The 21,829-nt window shown below is 39.2% G+C and overlaps 2 protein-coding genes and 1 long non-coding RNA gene across 4 annotated transcripts in view; 1 reads left to right on the top strand and 2 right to left on the bottom strand.

Annotated features, from left to right (window-relative positions):
• Positions 1-5,621, bottom strand: part of rcan3 (regulator of calcineurin 3) — a 59,559-nt gene extending 53,938 nt beyond the window's left edge. The window contains exons 1-2 of one of the 2 annotated variants that reach the window (XM_034675829.1): positions 5,438-5,621; positions 4,091-4,313 (exon numbers count right to left, since the gene is read on the bottom strand). In XM_034675829.1, coding sequence (XP_034531720.1) covers positions 4,091-4,300 — 210 coding nt within the window. In that variant the 5' untranslated portion in view covers positions 4,301-4,313; positions 5,438-5,621. Of the gene's footprint in view, positions 1-4,090; positions 4,355-5,437 lie in introns of both variants that reach the window. The other variant, XM_034675827.1, reaches the window with a different exon arrangement.
• A 2,304-nt stretch (positions 5,622-7,925) lies between these two features.
• Positions 7,926-14,622, bottom strand: nipal3 (NIPA like domain containing 3). The gene is made up of 11 exons (XM_034675615.1): positions 14,372-14,622; positions 14,010-14,078; positions 13,428-13,599; positions 13,243-13,302; positions 12,861-13,006; positions 11,121-11,217; positions 10,178-10,313; positions 9,987-10,075; positions 9,731-9,794; positions 9,496-9,590; positions 7,926-9,389 (listed from the first exon to the last, which is right to left on the bottom strand). The coding sequence occupies exons 1-11, from the start codon at positions 14,408-14,410 to the stop codon at positions 9,202-9,204; spliced, it is 1,155 nt and encodes a 384-aa protein (XP_034531506.1). The 5' UTR covers positions 14,411-14,622; the 3' UTR covers positions 7,926-9,201.
• On the top strand, positions 14,565-20,768 carry LOC117806638. The gene is made up of 2 exons (XR_004629713.1): positions 14,565-14,649; positions 20,392-20,768. It is a non-coding gene; the product is annotated as an uncharacterized LOC117806638 (long non-coding RNA).
• The last annotated feature ends 1,061 nt before the right edge of the window (positions 20,769-21,829 follow it).

The raw sequence follows: 21,829 nt of genomic DNA, 5'->3' as shown, positions 1-21,829 counted from the left end.
CAGTCTTCTATGCAAACAGGCCTCCTAGCAAAAAACATATAATTCACTAGCACCGGTGCAAACACCACATGCAGTGAGTGACATTTTTGTAGGTATTGAGTATTAATAAGCGTTATTGTGCTCTGGAAGACCTACAAAAATATATCTTTGTTTGAAGTCTGTTTATATTACTTTGACATTACTGTATTATAATAATAATAATAATAATACATTTTATTTATAAAAGTGCTTTAAAAGATTCTCTAAGACACTTTACAGGAAAATAAATGATACAATAGGAAAGCAAAGGAAAACAGTGCAAAAAAGCAAAGAAAAGCAAGGCAGCAAAATAAAACAAAACGAGAAACAATAAAACAAAACAAAACAACAACAAAAAAATCAATCAATTGTAGTTTAAAAGCCTTTGTAAATAGGTGGGTTTCGAGTCCGGATTTGAATTTAGTGAGTGAGGGAGAGAATCTGAGGTGTTGGGGGAGAGAGTTCCAGAGGGTGGGGGCAGTGACAGAGAAGGCCCTGTCCCCCCAGGTTCAGTGCTTGGGTTTGGTGAGAGGGGTGAGGAGGTTGGCATTGGTGGAGCGGAGGTTGCGGGAGGGATTGTATGGCTGCAGAAGGTCGGTGAGGTAGGAGGGAGCTAGATTATGGAGGGCTTTGTATGTGATGAGGAGGATCTTGTACTGTATTCTTGAGGGGATGGGAAGCCAATGGAGGTTCTGGAGGACTGGGGTGATGTGGTCTCTGGAGCGGGAGTGAGTGAGGAGGCGTGCAGCTGAGTTTTGTATGTATTGTAATTTGTTGAGGAGGGTGTTGGGTGAACCATAGAGGTTGCTATTGCAATAATCGAGTCTTGAGGTGATGAAGGCGTGGATGAGAGTTTCAGCTGCAGTTATCTTTAATAATCAGGGGTTAAAGGGATATTTCAGTTTTTTTGAAGTGGGGTAGTATGAGTTACATTACACTAGTGCTCCTGCTAGCCACAATGAGTGCCGGTGAGCTCTTCCCCTTTAATGAGAAATTTCCCAGATGACCGGCAGGCAAGCTAGGCTACAATTCTCTGCAGACGGGGACAACTCCTTCGCATAATTTCGCTAAAGTTAAGAAAATATGGTCCAGGCACTCATCATGGTGCAATTGCATGCTCTACTAGAAATAAATTGCAGCTCTTGACATTGCCGCCAGAAACCCCCTTTGTTTTGGCACTATTTTCAGACGCATCTGGTGTTCTTCCGCTGCATGAGCATGGATACTGTACAGAACTGAAATATCCCTTTAAGTCAGTCTGAGGCTTTCTTTGGCTCAACCCATGCAACTACCAACTGTGCCATTACACATGACAGAGTGTTTTTTTTTTTTCATCTGAACGTACCGCTGTTTCGGGTCTTTCAACATCATACAACCCACACTCAGGTGACCCAGCCAGGGTTGAAACCAACTCCAGAATAAGAAGTGTCCTTTTCCACCTAGCTCATATACTACATGTGGATAGAATGGAGCAACGTCAGGTTTAGAGCGCACAGTGCAGCTCTGTGCAGCAGAGCGAGCGAGGAGATGCCAGCAGCTCAGCTCAGTCACAATAACACAAAAAACTGGGATGTTTGGGGTGCATCAGATAGCGGGGGCAACTGATGCACAATTCTTGGTGCAATTAGCAGCCACAATACATTCTAAATTCCATCCTGAGTTTACAGGATCCTATGCTAGATTTAGATTTTTTTCCCTAAGCCTTAGAATAAGTAACGGACTGTCTGAGTGTTAGCATGTCTGTGTTTTGTGTGCTCAGAGTCAAACAGCACAGCTACAATCTAAAAACAACCGCATAAACTCTCTTTTCTTAATTTGAAAACATCACAAGCAACCTATTTCTTATTTCATACCTTATCCCTTCCTGTCCTCATTTTTTTTTTAAAGTTTAAGCAAATGTCAGAAGTTCTATTTTTAGTCAAACTCGTTTAATTGAGCCATATGGAGAACAATCTATTGACATGCTCTGACTGAAGGGTGCGTGGGTGGCATTTCCACTTAAAAGCTAGAGTGTGAATTATAATGAAGTGAGGAGGCAAAAAAAGAGAGGGAGGGAAGGGGGAGAGGGGGGAGCGGACTCTGCCGCTAGGAGCAACAAATGTACAAACAGCAAGCGCACAAAGCAGGAGTGATTCGTTTAAAAGGATTTTGTGTGTGCGCTAGATTTAGCCTCTCTGCTTTGCATATATACATAGAGAGGATAAATAAAGAACGCTTCAGATGAGAATATTGAAAGAATTAAGGGAGGAGAAAGAAAATAAACAACTGATCAGAGAGAGGAGAAGGTGAAGAAAGGGATTGGATGGACAGCATGCAGAGACACATTAGAGAAGGATGGACAGACTCAACAGGGAACAGAGGACTGAAAAACGGAGAGAAAAGAGAGAGTTGTGAAGCATGCCAGCTGGAGGGATGGAAGGATGGTAGGACAGCATAATTGGATTAGAGGGGCAGAAAATTAAAAATATTCGCTTTGTATCTTCCTCCAGAAAACAGGATCCAGTGATCCTGAGTATTCCTGCTCTGAGAGGCCATCACACAAAGACTACACTTCCCAGAGGAGCTTTAGCAGAATATAAACAGAACGTGTAATCTTAAATGTAAGCAGTCTGCAATGTGTGTGTGTGTGTGTGTGTGTGTGTGTGTGTGTGTGTGTGTGTGTGTGTGTGTGTGTGTGTGAGTGTGTGTGTGTGTGTGTGACCTCGGTAAATCATATGAGGATATGACTAACACACTACATGAGGTGATGATGTAAGCAAGTCATAGACTTCATAGAATACATGCTCACGAACACAGACTGCTCAACATACCTTTAACATATCTAGCTTGGGGCGGAGTTAGCATTATATGACACATTGCAAACATGCAATAGTCAACTGAGGGCAAAGATGCCTCTTTTACTGACTGAGCAAACTTGAAGATAAGAAAATGATGAAGAAGCTAATGTGCAATCCAGACTAAAGGTGTTACAGGCTGCAGCAGAGAAATGCAGAAAGAACAGCTGTTAAAAAATGACAGCATGTGAAAATGAGTAAGAATATCATCACTCCATCATTAGTGCATGGTAGATCTGATATACTGTTACATGTATTTGATGCTGAGATGTATTCTAATGGTGTGTTTTATTCTTTCAGCTACAACCCTGGCACTCTGAAATGAATTTACAAGCAAATAAGATTGAATATAAAAACAATTCCAAGCAATAGGAAGTTAGGAAGTTTGTGTAAGAGAAGGTTTAAGTGTTTCTATAAGTGTTTCTATAAGTCTCTGCTGTAGTGTATATGCGTCGTATATTTCACTGTTTTGTCTTTGTTATGATTGCACAAACACTTGGTGATTTTCTATGTGTTATTTAGAGTTCCAAAGAACTACATAATGTGCAAGTGTTTTGGTGTATGGGTTTTCTTCTTCTGTGGTTGTTTCCATATATTTGTTTTGCTCTCAGCTTTTGTACAGCTCCCCTGTGGAGAAGTAGGTCTCATTTGTTAGGCCAAGTCACTGCATTGTTATTATTGTCGTATATTATTGTTTCCCACAATATCAAAGTGTCTGTGGCTACCTGTTGAGATATTGATTTAAATTAAATGTCACCTGAAAATGTTGGTTTGATATAGATTGCATGAGTTGTGAGCTGTATATTTATTACATGTGAGTTTGATCAGGCTGTGTTATTTACATGGAGGTCAAGTCTCATTGTGTCTTTGTCAGATTGAACAGTGGTTCACTTTTAAGATTCCTAGTGTCACAGCATCATCAATTATTGTCCAACACAACGCAGAAGCCCACCCAACCCCTACAGTTGGATAAATATATTTCCAAATCCTGCTTCAAACTACAACTAAGGGGCTCAAGTGTTTAATTATGTGTGTGTTTGCAGTTGACCAATCAAAGTGCAGCTAAAACCAGTAACTAACGTTTGTGAGCAAAAGATGCTGAGCATCATGAACATGCTGCAGCAGCTTTGAAATTTGGATGTGCCGACCCTTTCATCAGAATGACTCAAGCATAAACAGACAGATGCACTAACCCACAAACACACACCAACATCAACTCAGAAAGAGAGCTCGCTCACCCTGTGAACATCCTCCTCAAACACAGCTTCATGGACGCTGCATGCAAAGAGTGCTGTTGGGAGGTCGCTCAAATCCATCATCTCCTCTGCCATGCTTTCCTGGTCAGTCTCCCCAAACACCATCTCCTCTTCCTCTTCCTCGTCTTCTTCAGGGTCACTGCTGTAGGCCTCGGAGCCGTTGCTCCATGCCTTGGAACTCTCTCTCAGCATGTTGATGGAAGCCCTTGAGGAGGCAGCAGACAGGTAGGTGAGGACCACAGGAGGCTGGGGAAGTGGGGAGATAAGATGAATATACTGGCTGGATGTTTGTGGGAAAGCGAGCACAGAGAAGGATGTGATAGTGAGATACTGGCGGGTGAAGATTACAGGGTAAGGTTAAATTGTTAGAGATGATTCCTCACAGGCTGTGGGATTGGTTAAAAAAAAAAAGAGAAACAGAGGGAGTAAAGATGGAGGATAAAGGAAGAAGTAAGAAAGATGGATGGAAAGAATTACATGAAAATTGAGCAAAAGGTATATGGAAAAAAGACAGGAAAAAGATGGATGTTTCATGTTTCAGTCTCTTTGTAGTTACATATTCCTACCACAATATAATAATTCTTGTAAACAGCAGGGGCGGCAAATAATCATATAATATCTATACATAAAAGGTTAAAGGCTACTTAAAAGAAAAGTTATTTAAAATAAATTAAATAGGCAGTTTTCTCACAACTAGGTAAATGAAGCAATAAATCAGAAAAGTGGACACTGATTATAAAAAGGGTGTTGACGTTGAGGCCAAAACTGCCCCTACTGTGACACTTCCAACAGTAAACTGGAGATAGGGTGACATCTAGTGGGACATTTAACCTAATGTCGCTTATCATCCACATATTTTTCACTATGTCATCCAAACAACTAATGTCAAATACTTATGACAATGACACCAATACCAACAACATACAGACATAGCATGAACTCTTGTATAATGTCATCCCCGTTTGATGACGTAAAGAAAGTGCACGCGAAGGCAATGACATCAGTAACATCACCATCCTCGCAGCAGATATGGCCGTATGAAGGCTCGTGACATTAAATTATGCATAGCGTGCACTTCAAGGATACCCCTGGATATTACGTAAAAGACTCGTGCAGGATTTTGGCAGGGGCGGCTAGCAAGAAAGTGAGAGTTTCTGTCGGTAAAACACATTGTTCAGGAAACCAAATACAATTCTTAGGCGACAAATACAACTGCATTAATGCGAAAGTAAGCATTAAGTAGTGGTAGCACGTACATTGGTAAGGGTACTGGTTTATTTTCCCTTTATAATCGGCTCAAATGAGATATGACTTTCCTGTTTCACTTACCAGACTTCTTTTAGTGAAAGTGGCCGGAACAACCCATTTCACGCAGTCAAAATGCACGATACTCTGATGAGACTTTTTTAATAACACAAATTTAATATGCTTGGTTGTTTCTGCCTGCTGTCAGATGTCTATGCGCTTCGGTGTTTGTTTTTACGGGATTATTGGACTCTGTTTGATGCAGCCTACTCCAGCGTCAGGACCCGCAGGTGAGACCAATGAGATGCCAGCAGAGGCTCAAAGCGACCAATCAGGATGCAGCAGGGGGAGGATGCTCTGCTTCAAGTGTGGTGGCGACCCAGCAGTGAAGTGACACAGAGGGCTATGCTGATGAAAAACTGCGTTTAAATGTGAAAAGGACGAGGCAGAGAAAATTCAGATAGGCTATGTACTTATCAGCGGGTTGGCACACTACGTAAAAATAACCAAGGAGGCTCTATCGTTGTTTCCTGGTTAAAAAAAATAACCAATGCAGCTGTCTGAATCCACTTGTTGCACACAGAAAACAAGTTATCTTAATCTTTTTTTAAATTGTGCACTCCATCTGGATCTTAAAGGCTTCTTGTGAACAAAATCATCATGACAGAGATGAGTTGGATTCTTTTGGGGCATCAGGGTGAATTCGGGATTTTGAACTATGTCTCCTCAATCATTGCAAAATGGTTGATTACTAAATGGACTCAGAAAAACATACCTTCCATCATGGCCGTGGGAAGTAGGGGTGCTGAGGGTGCTGCAGCACCCACTGTTGGAAAAGGCATCACACATTTTTTTCTGGATGCATAAATAAGTTGAAACAAATACATTAATTAACACAATAAATCAGTTTTTTCCCCATTGTATTATTTTCTGAAAATGTAATGCCTGAGGAAGATTTGTGAAATAATTATAGCAATTTTAAATAATTATTCTTTTTAAAATAACCCGATGCATGGGCCCTGTGTGTGTGCCTGCTTAAAAACTAAATGTATTTGGATAAGTTCTGTTCAATGCGCTTTACTGCCTTTTGGGCCTGTTTTACCAGGTTTGGCTTGTACGTTCCTCGCTGAACAACAGGGTATGGAAGTTGCAATTTGTGAACTTATAATAAAAAGTTCTCTTGAAAGCTTGTATTCAAACCAGATAAATAAAAATAAAATGTATGTGCGCTATAGCACATACCTATCAGTTGCATAAGTAACCTAAATGCAAAAAGAAAAACAAATGCACCTCTTACTACAGCACCCCCAACTTAAAGCCACTTCCCACAGCTCTGCCTTCCATAGATTTCCAAATGATCATCACCATTATCAAATCTTTATGTGGTGTCATGTTATGTAATGGGAAAGAAGTGGTCATATCCCACAGTAAAATAGCAACTGTGACTGATACATTGTATTTTATTATCACAAGATAAGCAGTGTTGTATCAATGGTAATTTAGTTGCTCCTTTATGTATCTATTTGTAAGGTTACTTTGCACTAGTACACACATACCAGTATATGTATATATGAACAAAAAATTTCTATAAAAATTTAATGCAATAAAGGTATGAAATAACATAAAATTGAAATACTTTTAAAAGTACACACTTCTAAAACTGCACACACACCGCACTCAAGTAAGTATACTAAATCCTGCATTTGGCTCTTCTCAACCAAGAAGCATTAGATTAGATGAGATGTTTACAAAAGTCATGAAAAACAATATCATGACTGGAGAAATGTTAACATAATTTTGGATGAAGTAAAACTCCTAGTTTACATATTTGTTTATACTCATTTTAAAAAGAATGAAAATGTTTGGACATGTAAACATATAGATGACTACTGGAAAAATGTAGTCCTTAATGTGTCCTTACTGCGTACCTCCAACAATAGCCGGTCGGCACAAGGTTATTTTTGATATAATACCTATGGAATATCTGAAATACAGATCAAAGTATTTGTTGATATATGGTCCCCTCTCTTAGGTTATATTGGCCCTAGACTGGCAACCCCTGGATGAAAGGTTTGGTAGATCACAGTTAGGAATATCTAACTAGCCTGTTATAGAGTGGTAGGAACTTCAAGAAGTACCTTGGCATAAGTAATGACAATGTACTGTGCAGGATTGCTACACTTGGATGCTGTCTCTGATTTATTTATTTTCCCATATTGCTTTACTTGTAACTCTCTATTTCTGATGGGTACCATGGCCCCCCACAGACCTTCTTTTTCTTGTTCTTTTTGTCTGTTTGGTTGGGTTATCTTTGGATTGTTTGTATTGCTGTGTATTTTTATGTTTTCAACGCTGTCACTGTATACAAGAAAGTGTAAAACGAACACTGTCCACTAGAGATGTGATCCCTTTTGACAATTTCTGATTGTTTGCTGGTTATGTGTCTATATTGGAAAAGTTCAATAAAAACATAAAAAAAAAAAAAACATGAAAAGTGCATCAGAACTATTTCAAATGTACTTTATGACACAAGATTCAAATAATTTACAAATCTGACTTTAACAACAAACGCTTAAATGTAAGCTTTCTACTTTTATTTGAAGGTAGATGAAGTTGACAGGAACTGATACATGAACATACACCATACAAACAAAAAAGCTACTTTACAAATACTGTGGAAATGCTTTCTGCTTTATAAACACTGTGGAAATATTGCCTCAAAAGTAGAGATGGAGTGTATACAAATTATAGACGAATTCATGTATTACTGAGTATTTAACCGTGTGTGAATAGACATTTTGATTACTGCTGTATGATCCCTCAGCATGTGAAGTTATACCTGAGAACATTGTGCCACATTAACATGTTAGTTTAGCTGTAATTACTGCATATTTGAAGATTTTAATAGGAAACATCAAGGCATTAAATCAAGCAGGATAGGATTTCAAATATTCATCAGAAAAAAGATTTTGCAGTGCAGGCTAACACACTTTTACAGTTTACCAGTAGTCACAAGATGTAAGCAACGTTTTTCTTTTTCTAAATTAGTATTTTAAGTGTTTCAGATTAAAATTCCAGGCACGAGCTGATAACATTTGTCTGATATAACTGAACAGCTACAGCTTTTCAAGTTATGTATCGCCTAATCCTTATTTATTCTGTGTACAGCTTCATTTAAGGCACACAACAGTAAATGTTTCAATAAATTAGAACGATTTCACCCGTTGTTTGGTCACATCAGGAAGAGCAATGATACACTGAAATTCCAAGCAGGATATTGTGGAGTGAAGCCCACTCATATAAGACATAATACTTGAAGTCAAAGAGTCACTTGGCAAGTCTTCGGAGACAGTCCGCAGCTACATTATTGAACATTTTTACAGAAATAACCCGGTTAAAGAAGTAACAACAACCTGAATGGAAGAACGGTTCGTGTATTCCCACCATGAGAGAGTGGGAACAAAATTGCTTAAAACTCATGGAAGTGAGGGATAACATCTCAGAGCTAACACAGTCAAGGCAGTATGCTTCAAGGCAAAACACTGTCTCTATCCACTGTCATTTCTCTGTGAGTCCATGTGTATTCCACTTTCTTCTGTACATTTTTGGAATGCATATAGCTGACATCTTCTCAAAGGAATGCTTTAAGAGTCCTGTTTTGTTTTAAGATATAAGAGAAAGTAAAAAGTGTGAGGAGAGGAGTGTAAGGCAGAGTCAAGGGGCATCTGAAGCACCCAGTGGACAACAGCTACTGGAGGTTGGTCTTGTGTACAAGTGCAATCTTGGCCTTTCAGAGTTCTTGAATGTTTCTAAAGTTCAAGTGAGTAAAAACTGTGAGAGCAAAAGTGTTAATCTGTCTTTAGGTCAGGCTGGCCACGGGATGCATCAGGGGAACGAGATCTGACAGGTGGTTGCTCAAGATTGACTGGCAAAGCAGCAGGAGCCACTCCATCATTGTTGACAAGAGCTCCATATGAGAATGATCCATTGAATTCTGGCTGCACAACCAGGCCTTTATCATGAATCACCGGGACACCTGAGCGTGGAGAAGATGAGGATGGTGTTAAGTAAGTGACCGAGAGTTAAAATGCTGAAACATCAATGTATATAATTATAATCATAAATCTCAAGTTTATACAAACCATTTGCCATATCCATAGTGACATACGGCTCAAAGGTTTTGCTCCTTCTCCTGTTTTTGGTGATGAGAAAGACTCCCAGGAAGCAGAATGCAGTTCTGCATAAAACATAAACTGATCAGCCTTTGCACACATAAAGGATGCAGTATTTCTCTCTTCATTTTGTTATTTACACTTATACTTTTCTGACAGTATCAAAATGTTTTGCGAGAAAGGCTGATGATGTCTTCACACTCACCCCAACAAAAACATGCAGATGTGAAGGGCATCTCCATTCTTAAACTCCAAGTAAAACACAGCTCCTGAAAACAAGTAAAGAGGAACTCTTTTTAAAAAATCTCTGTTGTGACTACAGAGGTGTGTAGAATGAGCAAAGCAGTCTATTAATGAAACTCCAGAGTGTTCCTCCTCATCTTTTGTGCCGGGCAGTGTTTTGTATTCGCCTGTCAATTCAGGCACAATTCAAACTGGCAGTAAAGAATCCCATGACTCACCAGCTACCACTGCAAGGACAGTGGAGAGGATGTAGTTGAGGCTAGCGATCAGACAGGAGTCATACAGCTTACAAGCCTGCGAGAGAAAACTGAAGAGAGCAAAACAGCAAAAATGAAGGTGAACAATGAAAATGTAAGAGCAGAAACACTGAATTCATTTTTGATCCCAGTAAATGTTCTGTATCACTGACCTGGCCTGGAAGATAACTGAAGCCACCATGCACACAAACATGACAGAGAAGATCGGGTAGTCCAGCTGCATGTTGCCCTCGCAGGTGAGAACGAGCATGCCTGACACCGCCTTCACTGTGATGACTGTGACGGAGCCTGTGAGCCAATGAAATAAGCTCAGTTAAACACAGAGCAAATACAGCTTAGATACCCTTTGAAAATAAATACGTAGCACTGTATTAAAAAAAATGTAGTGTTGTAGCTAGGGCTGGGCAATAAATCGATAACGATAATTATGATGATGTAATTTTCTTAATATAAATATAACAAATGTTCAATACAAATGGGATATATTAAACCTGTTATTACACATCCCAACCACTGGAAAGAGAGGGGGCGCTAATGTGCCTTGAACGCTAGTTGCCACCCAACAGTAAACAGAAGAAGACGACATTGAACACCCAATCATGTTGCAGGGTAAGCGGTAAGCCTTAACCCTTAGTAATCTTAAAGGGGAGTGCACTATTCAAAACAATACTCTACTAAACTAATATAAAGTAAAAAATTTGATATATCTTGGTGTTAAATTTAAATCAAATTATGCAAATGATCTGAAAAAAATAAGAATCTACAAACAAAAAATTTGGGAAAATCTCATCTTACACAAAATACCTGCTCCCTGTTAGCACTGTCAAACATGATGCATTCGAGAAGCTTATCAGAGTACGAAATCCCAGAAACAAGCTAACAAACTGTCTGGCTTCTTTAACTTTCACTCAAGACCAAAAGTCTGCCTTTAAATTTAATGAAATAATGATTTGATATCTATCATGATAGTTATCGATATCGACTGATATGAAAAATGTTATTGTGATAACATCTTTTTCAGTATCCCCCAGCTCTAGTTGTAGCTTGACTTTAACAACATCATGAAATTGAGCAGCTTTAAGGCAGGAGACTCACCCAGCAGAGCGACCAGCATCAGAATAACAACGAGGTAGTTAGCACGGTGCTGTTTGTAGAAGTATAAAAGCATGCAGAACGTGATGATCTCCAGGAGCTGTCAATGAGGGTAAAAGCAGCAATTACCACCTTATAAATATCATCCATCCATCCATCCATCCATCCATCCATCCATCCATCCATCCATCCATCCATCCATCCATCCATCCATTTACTTCCGCTTATCCAGGGTTGGGTCGCGGAGGCAACAGACCAAGCAGATCGGCCCAGACATCCCTCTCCCCAGCAACACTTTCCAGCTGGGTCGACCACAGGGCCTTCTCCCAGTTGGACGTGCTCAGAACACCTCTAAAGGGAGGCGTCCGGAGGAAGGACCAGCAGCTCTACTCTGAGCTCCCTCCAGATGTCTGAGCTACTGACCCTATGTCTACGACTGAGCCCAGCCATCCTTCGGAGGAAACTCATTTCAGCCGCTTGTTTACACGATCTCATTCTTTCGGTCATGACCCACAGCTCATGACCATAGATGAGGGTTGGAACATAGACCGACTGGTAAATTGAAAGCTTTGCCTTCCCGCTAAGCTCCCTCTTCACCACAATGGTTCGGTACAACGCCTGCATAACTGCTACATACTTAAACTCACTCACTTGGGGAGTTTGCCTTGCCCTCTCTTGCTCCCCAACAAGAGAGAGCAGTCCGGCAGAGAACCATGGCCTCAGAATTGAAGGTACTGACTCTCTTATAAATATCAAATGAAATAAAACACACAAGTAAGCACTGGTGTCATTGCCAAGTTAAATAAAGCTTAATTAACCTCACAGCCAGAGCCAAACGTGGTATGCTGGGTAACGATTAAGGTCAAGGATCAGAAATGTATGCTGTGCAGAACAAAATAAGTACCACAAAGACCGAATTAAAGAAATCATGAACAAAAATATGAGATATAATACAGCAGCCCTGCAGCACACACCCATTTATTAAAGCTCCTTTGTAAGGCTGCATCTTAGGGTTTTAAAGGAAACATCCCACTAAGTCTCTCAGTTGAGGTTCACAGTGGCCTTAATTGTTACCTTTATTCCTCTCAATTGTTTGGTATGCATTAAGCTATCCTTTGATTGACTTTTACCTGCCAGGTTAAATAACAATTCAGAGTTTGTGACTAATGCACCAGCAATTCAGGGTGGGACTCGACAGCCTCCTCTTGCCTCTTTCTTTATACACTAGCAGCACTGTACCATTTCTTAGACCTTGACTACAGTTCACACATGCTGATAATTGATATTCCACCTGATATGACTCATTTGTGCAGGTGCCTTTGTAATTATTGTATATGCCACTAACTGAAATGCCTGCTGTGTCAATTACAACCTGTAATTATGCAGGGTGAGGAGACACATCAGACAATCACAGTAAAGGTTGCAACAGAGAAAGAGTTGCCACTGTGCCTAACCCTAACATCCTTGACAGTCACTGCAAAAAAAGCCTTCCCAAAGTTAATAAATTAGTAGAGGTACTGATAATAGTAGAGTTACAATAATATTATGCACATTTAAACCTATTGTACAGGTAGAAATTATATTGGGTAGGCCTATAAGTGTAAATTAACTTGTTTTACATTAACAAACCCCTTTGTTTTTTTGTGGGTTTTTTTTCAGGTAATAAGTTGTATTTTATATCCAGTTTCCTTATTTCAAATTTAACTGCTACACTCGATTTCAAATGTCATAGAATCAACTTACCAGGTACAAGAGAACAGGCCATCCTACAATGTGTTTCACAATGTTTTCAGCTTTAAGTTTCTCATGAGAGTTTGGTCCAAATGCAACAAAGAGGTACGTTCCCCCGATGGTAAGGATGACGCCCAAGACGGACAGCCCAAAGCGCTCTGAAATAACATGGAATAACAAGAAGAAGGACACTTAATGTGACCTTAAGAACTATAAGGATAACTATATTTTTGATGGCATTATTCTGCAGGATGTGAGGAGACATTTTGAAGTTTGCAAAGTGACACCATGCTGATTACAGATTTGAATACAATGACATAAGCTCTGTGCTATTTGCATGAGTGTAAGAGCTACTGCAACCACATTCTCACTCACAACCATATGTTGAACTTACTTGCAAAGTCCTTCGGTTTAGATTTCTCACGTAGAAAAATAAGGCCCAAGATTGAGCTTGCTGGAAAAAAACAGAAAGTAGCATACATTTGAGATTGCCAATTTTTCTTTTTCTAAGGTAATTCGAGTGATTCTTTTTTCATAACCTTCTACGAAAACATAATAGAACACAAAACAAACACTCACTTAGGACAGACACAGCATTAAGAGGTGCTACAAGAGCAAGGGGAGCGAAGGCATAAGAGACAAAGTTAGCTCCCTCTCCGAGACAGGTCAATACAAAACCACACCACCAGGTTTTAGTCCTGTAGAAGGCACGTGGGTCCTTGGTTCCTGCTAATGTCACATGGCTGTATTTCTGTAAGGGAGAGACACAATGACAAAAGTAAACACAAAGTCTACCACAGCATACGTAGTTGACGCAAAGCAAACAAAACAAAGAAGGCCTTAACCAAACACAGAAAGTAAGGTCACCTTGCAGTAGGTATACTGTTGTTTAACAGGGTGACTAATATGGATAGAAACAATTGCTGAATTGATAAGTACGGTGAAATATTTTATCCATATCAGGTTGAAGGCTGATAAAAAAATAACTGGAGGCACAGCTCAGCTCTACAGGGTTCTTCAAACAAGATGACAAGATCAGACAGTATGACAAGATGAATTACAATTATTAGAGAATAAGCAACACAAATTAATAACTTGAAATGCTAATGTGAAATATCTGGTAGCAAAATAAGTATAAAGGAATGTTGTTGTGGTTTGTACCTGAATCGTTAAGGATATGCTTACGAGCACGTTCCCAAAAATAGCAAGTAGAGTCCCGATGAGGTTATCCTGTGTAATAAAAGAAAGAAAACATGAAATGAGGCCAATTTAGAATCTAATAACACACTATTCACGGTAATCTGTAGAAACAAATACGCCTTTGTGCTCTTGTCCAACACTACCTTTGACATCTTCGGTCCATTTGTACTCTTAATATTTTATCTATCTACATTTTTCTCCATATGCAATTTCAGGCCACATGATACAGACTGATAAACAGCTGTTAAAGGTCTAAAAGAAGGAAAAGTGAAAGTCTTTAAAGGCAATTTGAAAACTAGACAACTGTTTATGAAGTGTCTCACCGTGTAGGAGCCTCCGTCGGCTCTGCTGAAATCCATCATCCTCTCCTTTAGAGGTAATTTATTAATTAAACAAACTAACCAGACGCTCAGATACCCGATATTTCATTTTCTTCCCGTTAAATCAGCTTTGATTTCTCATGTCTTTGTGTTTATCTGACTCTTCGATAAAAGGACACCATCGCAGAGCATCTCACTTCCGCCTTGAATCCACCTGCTTCGGGCTACGCCTTGACGTAAGACCGTACGACGCTTACGCTTGGATCACGTGACTATGGACGGTAAGGAGCAGGAGGATGTTGTTAATTAAAATGATGTTAAAGGGCAGGGTTATCTCGTGTATCTATTTTCTTTCTTCAGGAGGACTATTCAGATTTACTATCACATTAATTAATCAATTTAAATGAATCTATTATGAAACACGGTTTGAGTTCGCTGTAGTCCACTGTGAGACTGTAAGCTGCAGTACCACCAGAGGACAGTAGGTGGTGCCGTTGAGCTTGTTTGTTCCAAGTCAAATGCATCGCAGAGGGAAAAAGATTCATCTGTTTAATTAGCTCTCAAGCGCAAGTAAATTCTCAGCTCTCACTTAGAGCACTGCTATGGTGTCATTATCTAGACTCCCAGTACATTTCCAAGCCTAATTAATTTTCAGTCTCCATTAAAACTAATCGACATGTTTAGAAGTAAGAGGACCCAAGCTATTCTTCTACCATAATACTTAGTCTCTAAAAAAAATGGTCTTTGAATGAAAACAGACAAAGACAAACAAACACACAAAAACGAACTTGCCTTGGCATCATGTTATAACCCTGACTAATAGCTCTGGAATGTTTTTTCTTCTCTGTGTCATTGCAGCAGTGAAGGAGGGACACTCAGTTCAGTACGTCAGCAACGCTGTTTCTATAACTGGAGCTTCAGAACAAAACAAAGGCCACTGAAGGGTGTTACAGAGTTTTTTTTTTTTGCATATTCCATGTGCAGATAGAAATCATGCGCAATATGACTAGTCATTGCATTCACATGCAATGTTGGCAAGAACTATGGTAAAGGGCAACAGGTAACAGTGGCAACATTCATGGGCAGCTGTAGAGCAAAGTTACACATCACTCTAAATGGGAGGTGTGCCCTTAAATTAACATAGGAAGCTTAAGAAAAAAATCCCATTTCACTAGTCTGAGAATCTTGATAACTAGATATATAATGAGGTAAAAGATCCTTGATTTTTGACCTAAACTCTAAAACAGCATGCCCTCCTCCCAGCAGAGGGAGTGAAACACTACCTCTGGGAGAATACCATTGGTTTCAAGGTGCTAACCTAAGGATCATTTCATTTGCGAGAGGTTTCATTGCCTGCATTGATTTGACACACCAAATGCCATATTGCATGCTTGATTTATTAGCAATACGAGATATTACAGTGACTGGAATGTTGTGGGAGCTTGTCTCAAAACCTGGTATACCATTTGAGGGAGAAAAGCTTGGACGATTCTAAGGGCAAGATTGCCAAGATTGACACCCTTAGTGTCCCAATTTCATAGTTTTTCAATGGCAGTGCCCAAAGCTAAAACTTTGTGATTTCCCCCTTAGTCCACTTACTTTTTAATAAAAAAAAAATGTATATATTTTTTCAATTATTCAACAAATCAATCAACCAACCAATCAATCAACCAATCAACCAACCAATCAATCAATCAATCAATCAATCAATCAATCAATCAATCAATCAATCAATCAATCAATCAATCTTTATTTGTATAGTGCCAAATCACAACAAACATTATCTCAAGACACATTGAAAAATAATAGCAGGTCTAGACCATAATCTATGTCAAATAACTAACAAAGACCCAGCACCAAGACAGGATAAGATCCAGTCCCCTCTTACTGACAGGACTCGATCTTATCTCATCTTAATCCATCATGAGCATTGCACCTCGCAGTATGTAGCTAGTTACAGCGGTGAGGAAAAACTTCCTTTGAAGAGGCAGAAACCTCGAGCAGAACCAGACTCATGTTAGACAGACATCTGCCTCGACCGAGTTGGGGTTGGAAAGAGGGTTAGAGAATAAGAGAGAGAGATAGCGATGACAGTGATGAGACAAATAGTAGTAGTAGTAGTAGTAGCTGTTGCTGCTGGAGTCCAGCACATCCGTGTCAGCTCCAGTTTGGGACATCCACAGCAACAGGACGTTTACGGCAGCGACTCAGAAGAACCTATGAGACAAGGGAGCTCAGGGACTCCAGATAGGTCTATGGTTATTAATGGAAAAGGATGCATTCTCTCTCTTTCCCATTGTCCCAGTGTTTTATATAAGTTTGTGCAACGTGGGCACACTGCTCAGGTGAATTGCTGCATGGCTTTGCATGCACAATAGTATGATTCATAAACACATTTAAGAGGCTGGTTTAATTTGCAAGGTATCTCTGTAGAATAAGGAAGGCAATCATATTTATATATACCCAATAATGCACCACAAAGGGCTTAACATGAGACAAGATATGGGAGCAACACTGAATCACTTGCTAGTTTGGAAGATTCCAATCAATGAGCAGTGGCTAACAGTGAAGTATTAAGCCCTGCTCAAAGAGTTAAGTCAGATTTCAATGCTACTTCTCTGTGTTGAATTTTGACTCAGGGGAAATAAATCAGACGTGTTCCAATAGGTCTTAGCAGTCTTATAAACCAGCCGCCGTCATTTGTGTGGGACACAGAAAATCGAAATCCAATCAAAACATCATCTCTTTCTAAACTACAAAGCCTTTATAACCAGCCCCGCCTGTTACAGTTTAATGTCCTACATGACTTGTTGGAATGAGACATGGTGTTAGGGCCTGCAGTTATTTATCAGTCAGACGCTGATTGCAGCTTGCAGACTTTGGATTGAGTGGGGAAGATAAATAGAGGCGGTGAACAGGTGCTTTTCTCCTCAGGGTGTTAACAGGTGTGTAGAGGAATGCAGGTGAATCTCTTTTTCCACTGCATTAGCTCACATACGGCACCAGTCATGTTATTCCAAGTGGAAACACCTTCCAATTAACTTTATTACCAATGTGCCAAGAGTGCAATTATATCACACAAAGAAATAATGGAATTCATTTATAAGGCTGTAAATTTATGAACCCCTTTTTTTTATTTAACAAAAATGATGTTATTTTGATCTAGTTCACTTTCAGAGATAATGTGTACAGAAATGTGATGATATATCAAAATCAAAAATGACTAATGCTGTAATTAAAAAACTTCTTAAGAGTTATACAAGCCGAAAAAAAAACTTCAGGGCAACCACTACACAAAGCTAGGCTTTACTACCTGTAGACTAGACTAACAACAACACAGGGGCATGTCCGGAGGTGCTGCCAGGAGTGGCACTGGCCCCACTTGAAAACTGATTGGCAACCCCTGGTGCCACCCTAAAATCCTGGACTATGATTGGCCATTTGAAATCTTCTATTTAGGATGTGTTTACATGCTGGTAGTAGCTTTTTATGGTAATGTAGCTTAATTAAATATAGCTTAATGTCTATTAACAAAAAAACAAACATGCATACAACTGCCTAATGTAATGCAATCCATGATGCATGCTTTACATTGCAGTTAGAAGTAGGAGAACATACATCGTTTTTATTTTAAAAATGACAGACAAAAAATCATAGACATCAAGAAGTCACATTTAAAGCTCCTGTGAGGAATTTCTGGTTACAAAACAGATTGGAATTAAAATTGATGCCTCTATATGCTGATTGATTTCTATTCTATAATGCAATTGTTCGTGTCTGTAATTTTTGCCACTGGGTAGCACAGCAAGTATTCAAGGTGAGTGATACATTTGATTGTTAAAAGGCAACATGATGCAATTTTTCTTGTTGGTAAATGCTACCTACACATGTAATGACAAATTAGCAGTCATGAAATATATGGCTTTGTCCACAGGGGGCGCCAAAATCTACACAACTAAAAGTTCCTCACAGGTTTGTTATGCTCTTATGTCATTAAAAATCCAAATACTACTCAGAGAATCTATTTGGATTACTGATTATATCCTCACACCACTCACAGTTAGCATATGATTTTAGAAGCCAGGGAAGAATATTTTAATGAGAATATGCAGGAGGTCATGCTAAGGCCAGAGGTAGTGATGTGTTTCATCAACAAGACATGGGGTCATCTTGAATAGTGGACAGACCTGCTTACCACCACCTGCCAGTGTGTATTTGTGAGTGTGAGAGGGAGACAGCTTTGAAGTCCCTGAAGATAAAAGAGTAGATCAACAGGTGACAGATGGATGAATTAGCTTTAGACGCTACCATGAAAGGATAATCTGTAAAAATTAACAACTCAAGTACTTTATTGTCTAATATTAAGAAAAGAGACGATGAATATTATTAATCCATAAAGAAATTCTGGTGCTAGGCTGCTCCAACATTACTGCACATAAAAGAGTATCAGGAAGAGCATCCAACCTACATGACACATAAAACATGAGTGTATGATGACGTTCTAAGTAGATATGGGTCAAATAAAGACAAACTGTGCCTAAAACGGATAAACAGAATTAAGATGAGTCACGCAGAGATATTACAGTAAGGTAACAGCTTTGTTTGTTTTGGCTGTTCATTCATTTGAAATATGTGTTTGGAACATTAATGAGACAAATCTTATTTTAGCAACAACGTGTTAAAATAAGATAAGTTCTTTTCAATCACACAAACTATCTCAGCGATCAGCGACTGAATCAAAGAAATAGCGTGTTAGCTAGTTAGCAGCCTGTTAGCTAAGCTAGCACAGGGTCATATGGCCTCTTCGAAATCCACTGCAGAAGTTCTTTTTTTTTAACGTAACCTTGAGATTCAGTGTCAAAATGTCAAAAGGCACATTGAATATCACAGAGACCCCAAGAGCAGAATGAAAGAACTCGCAGGGAGCGTATGACTCACACTAGCTGGCGTAAGTGAAAATGATGCATTATTGATAGTAGCAGTGATATCTAGAGGTATTTTTTGCAACACTGACCCAGACCCTTGCTCCGTTGAAGCGGGCTTCAATCAGTGACAACGTTGGTACTACCTACCCTATACTATGATAAGAAAGAAATATGTTATTGCATGAACATAATATCAATCAATCAATCTTTATTTGTGTAGCACCAAATCACAACAAATGTTATCTCAAGATGCTTTTACAAACATAGCAGGTCTAGACCGTACTCTATGTTAAATTATTAACATAGAACCAGACTCATCTGTCTCGATCGAACACGATGGGGAAAGTAGTAGTGCACATGATGCACATTACTACTACTGTTTACTGTCAATTTACTACAATTAAGGACACCAGAAAGTGTTGACATTTAAGAGGTACACCTCCTTAAATTTGACTGTTTTAACCTAAAAGATGATAACCAGTAAGGAAAGTTTTTTGTTCATCAACTGGTAGGCCTGTTGTTTATTTGGCTGTAGATGTCAAATATAACAGATCTTCCTTCTGCAATAGTTGCAGAGCAGAGGTCAAAGAGCAAACTGAGTTGCAGGTTTATGTTTCTTTTGTTTCTTCAGGTTACAAGGTAGTTTCCGTTGACGTCTTTGTCATTTTGCTGAACTTTTGCACGTCTTGCATCCTGTTGAGGCACCTGAGTATCCAAAAATTCTTCTGTATCCTCTAATTTACAGGAGACAAGCAGCTTTTTTAGCCAACATGTCCTTTAATGCCCTTACATCTTTTTTTGGTCTTTAACTTCCTTCCCACAGAAAGCAAAGATTTTATGATTATTTTGTGTTTACTATCAACAAAATATCTGTAGTATCTGTTTCATGTGATGCGTGGGCGCCATCCACCATCTCCAGAGGAATGCGCGAACGTTAGCTACAAGCGTGGTGGTGGTGTGTATTTAATATTTGCTGGGCCTGTTTTAAAAAACCAAACAGACCAGCATCAGTTTGTAATGACTGAAGAATGCGTGTACGTTAGATAGGAACACGAATAAAGGGGACGCATTCATTTTCTATATGGCATCGTTCAACAGGAAGTGGCTTCTCCATGAGGTGATACTCCATCCCGTGAAGGAATGTGAACACGTTACGAAGCTGTGGTGGACGAGCAGGCTTTTCCTAAATCCTCTGCAAGTCCAGGCCTGTCTGGGACATGGAATGACTCAGAAGTGACAATGACAACATTATGAGTGAATATTTGAGGACAATTAAACACTGCCTATGACTGTGGGTGTCACTGATTGTGCTAACATATTTACTTTCCTTTGTGAATTTCGGGCATCTCTCCAGAATTCTGGTTTCGATGACTTTGTGCGTGCTTTTTATCATCTGCTAAACAGGATGAAGACACCTGTGTTACAAATGCCTGTCTGTTTTTAGTCCCTTTAATAAAACGGATATCACACTGGCATGAAGTATCTAACAAGGTGTAAACAATGCTTGTTTTTTCATTTTCATACTTTTTTGAAATTTCCTGGAGTCTTTTGATGAAGATCTCAAATACTTTTAGACGTTAAATTTAGAGCTAGAGTTCAATTTAATTCACTCCAGCTGTTTTAAAGGATTTGCACAGCTTATCCTCTTTCATTCCACCCCTCAGCCTTTTACATGAGAACAATCCATTCGCAGCGTTGTTCAAATTCACATGATTATCCTCCATTAGTCGTCTGAATCACCCCAAACCCCTTTGAATTTATACATACAACAATGGAGAAGGCATGCGCCAAAACCGCTTCCTTTTGAAGTAATAATGAAAACAACACAAAATGTCTCCATCTTTTGTCTTGTTGAGGCCTTGTTCATGCTTGGCTTTGTTCTCATCACTGTCATACCTGACCATTATGTGTGAGAAGAGAACCACTATGTGCTAATCTCTGTAATTAAGGATTTCTTCTGCGTGAACACGGACAGGAGGTGACGAAGGCTGAAAATTGGATCCAATTGTCAGATGGAGAGGAATACACTGTACAGTGCATATATATATATATATATATATATATATATATATATATATATATATATATATATATATATATATATATATATATATATATGTATGCATACAATGTTCAGGGGTGAATTTTTTTTAACTCTGTATTTTCGAAGATATTAAACATACGAGTTTTGCCCTATTAAGGACATGGCTGACTTGATTGACAGGAAGCTGTTAGCGAAAAGGCTTAAGGTCCACCTCTGTACCTCACACTAGCGGACGAAATTTGGTTGTGTTCAGCATTTCCAACATGGCACCCATTGACGATTTGCTTCAAAACAGCGCCCAGGAACAGAAAGGGGACGTCACAGATACTACGTCCATTTTTTATACAGTCATATATTTACATGAATGGAACTCAACATTAAATTTTAAAATTTCATTCACATTAAAATCTTAACATTTGTCAAAACATTAGCATTTTTCACTGACATTCTTCTAGATTTCTGAAGAAAATATCAGCAGCACCTGTAGAAGTG

The sequence above is a fragment of the Notolabrus celidotus genome, chromosome 22 (genome assembly GCF_009762535.1).
Source record: "Notolabrus celidotus isolate fNotCel1 chromosome 22, fNotCel1.pri, whole genome shotgun sequence".
Lineage (NCBI taxonomy): Eukaryota > Metazoa > Chordata > Actinopteri > Labriformes > Labridae > Notolabrus > Notolabrus celidotus.
The sequence above is the reverse complement of the archived record's forward strand: the minus strand, read 5'-3'. Positions and strand labels throughout refer to the sequence as shown.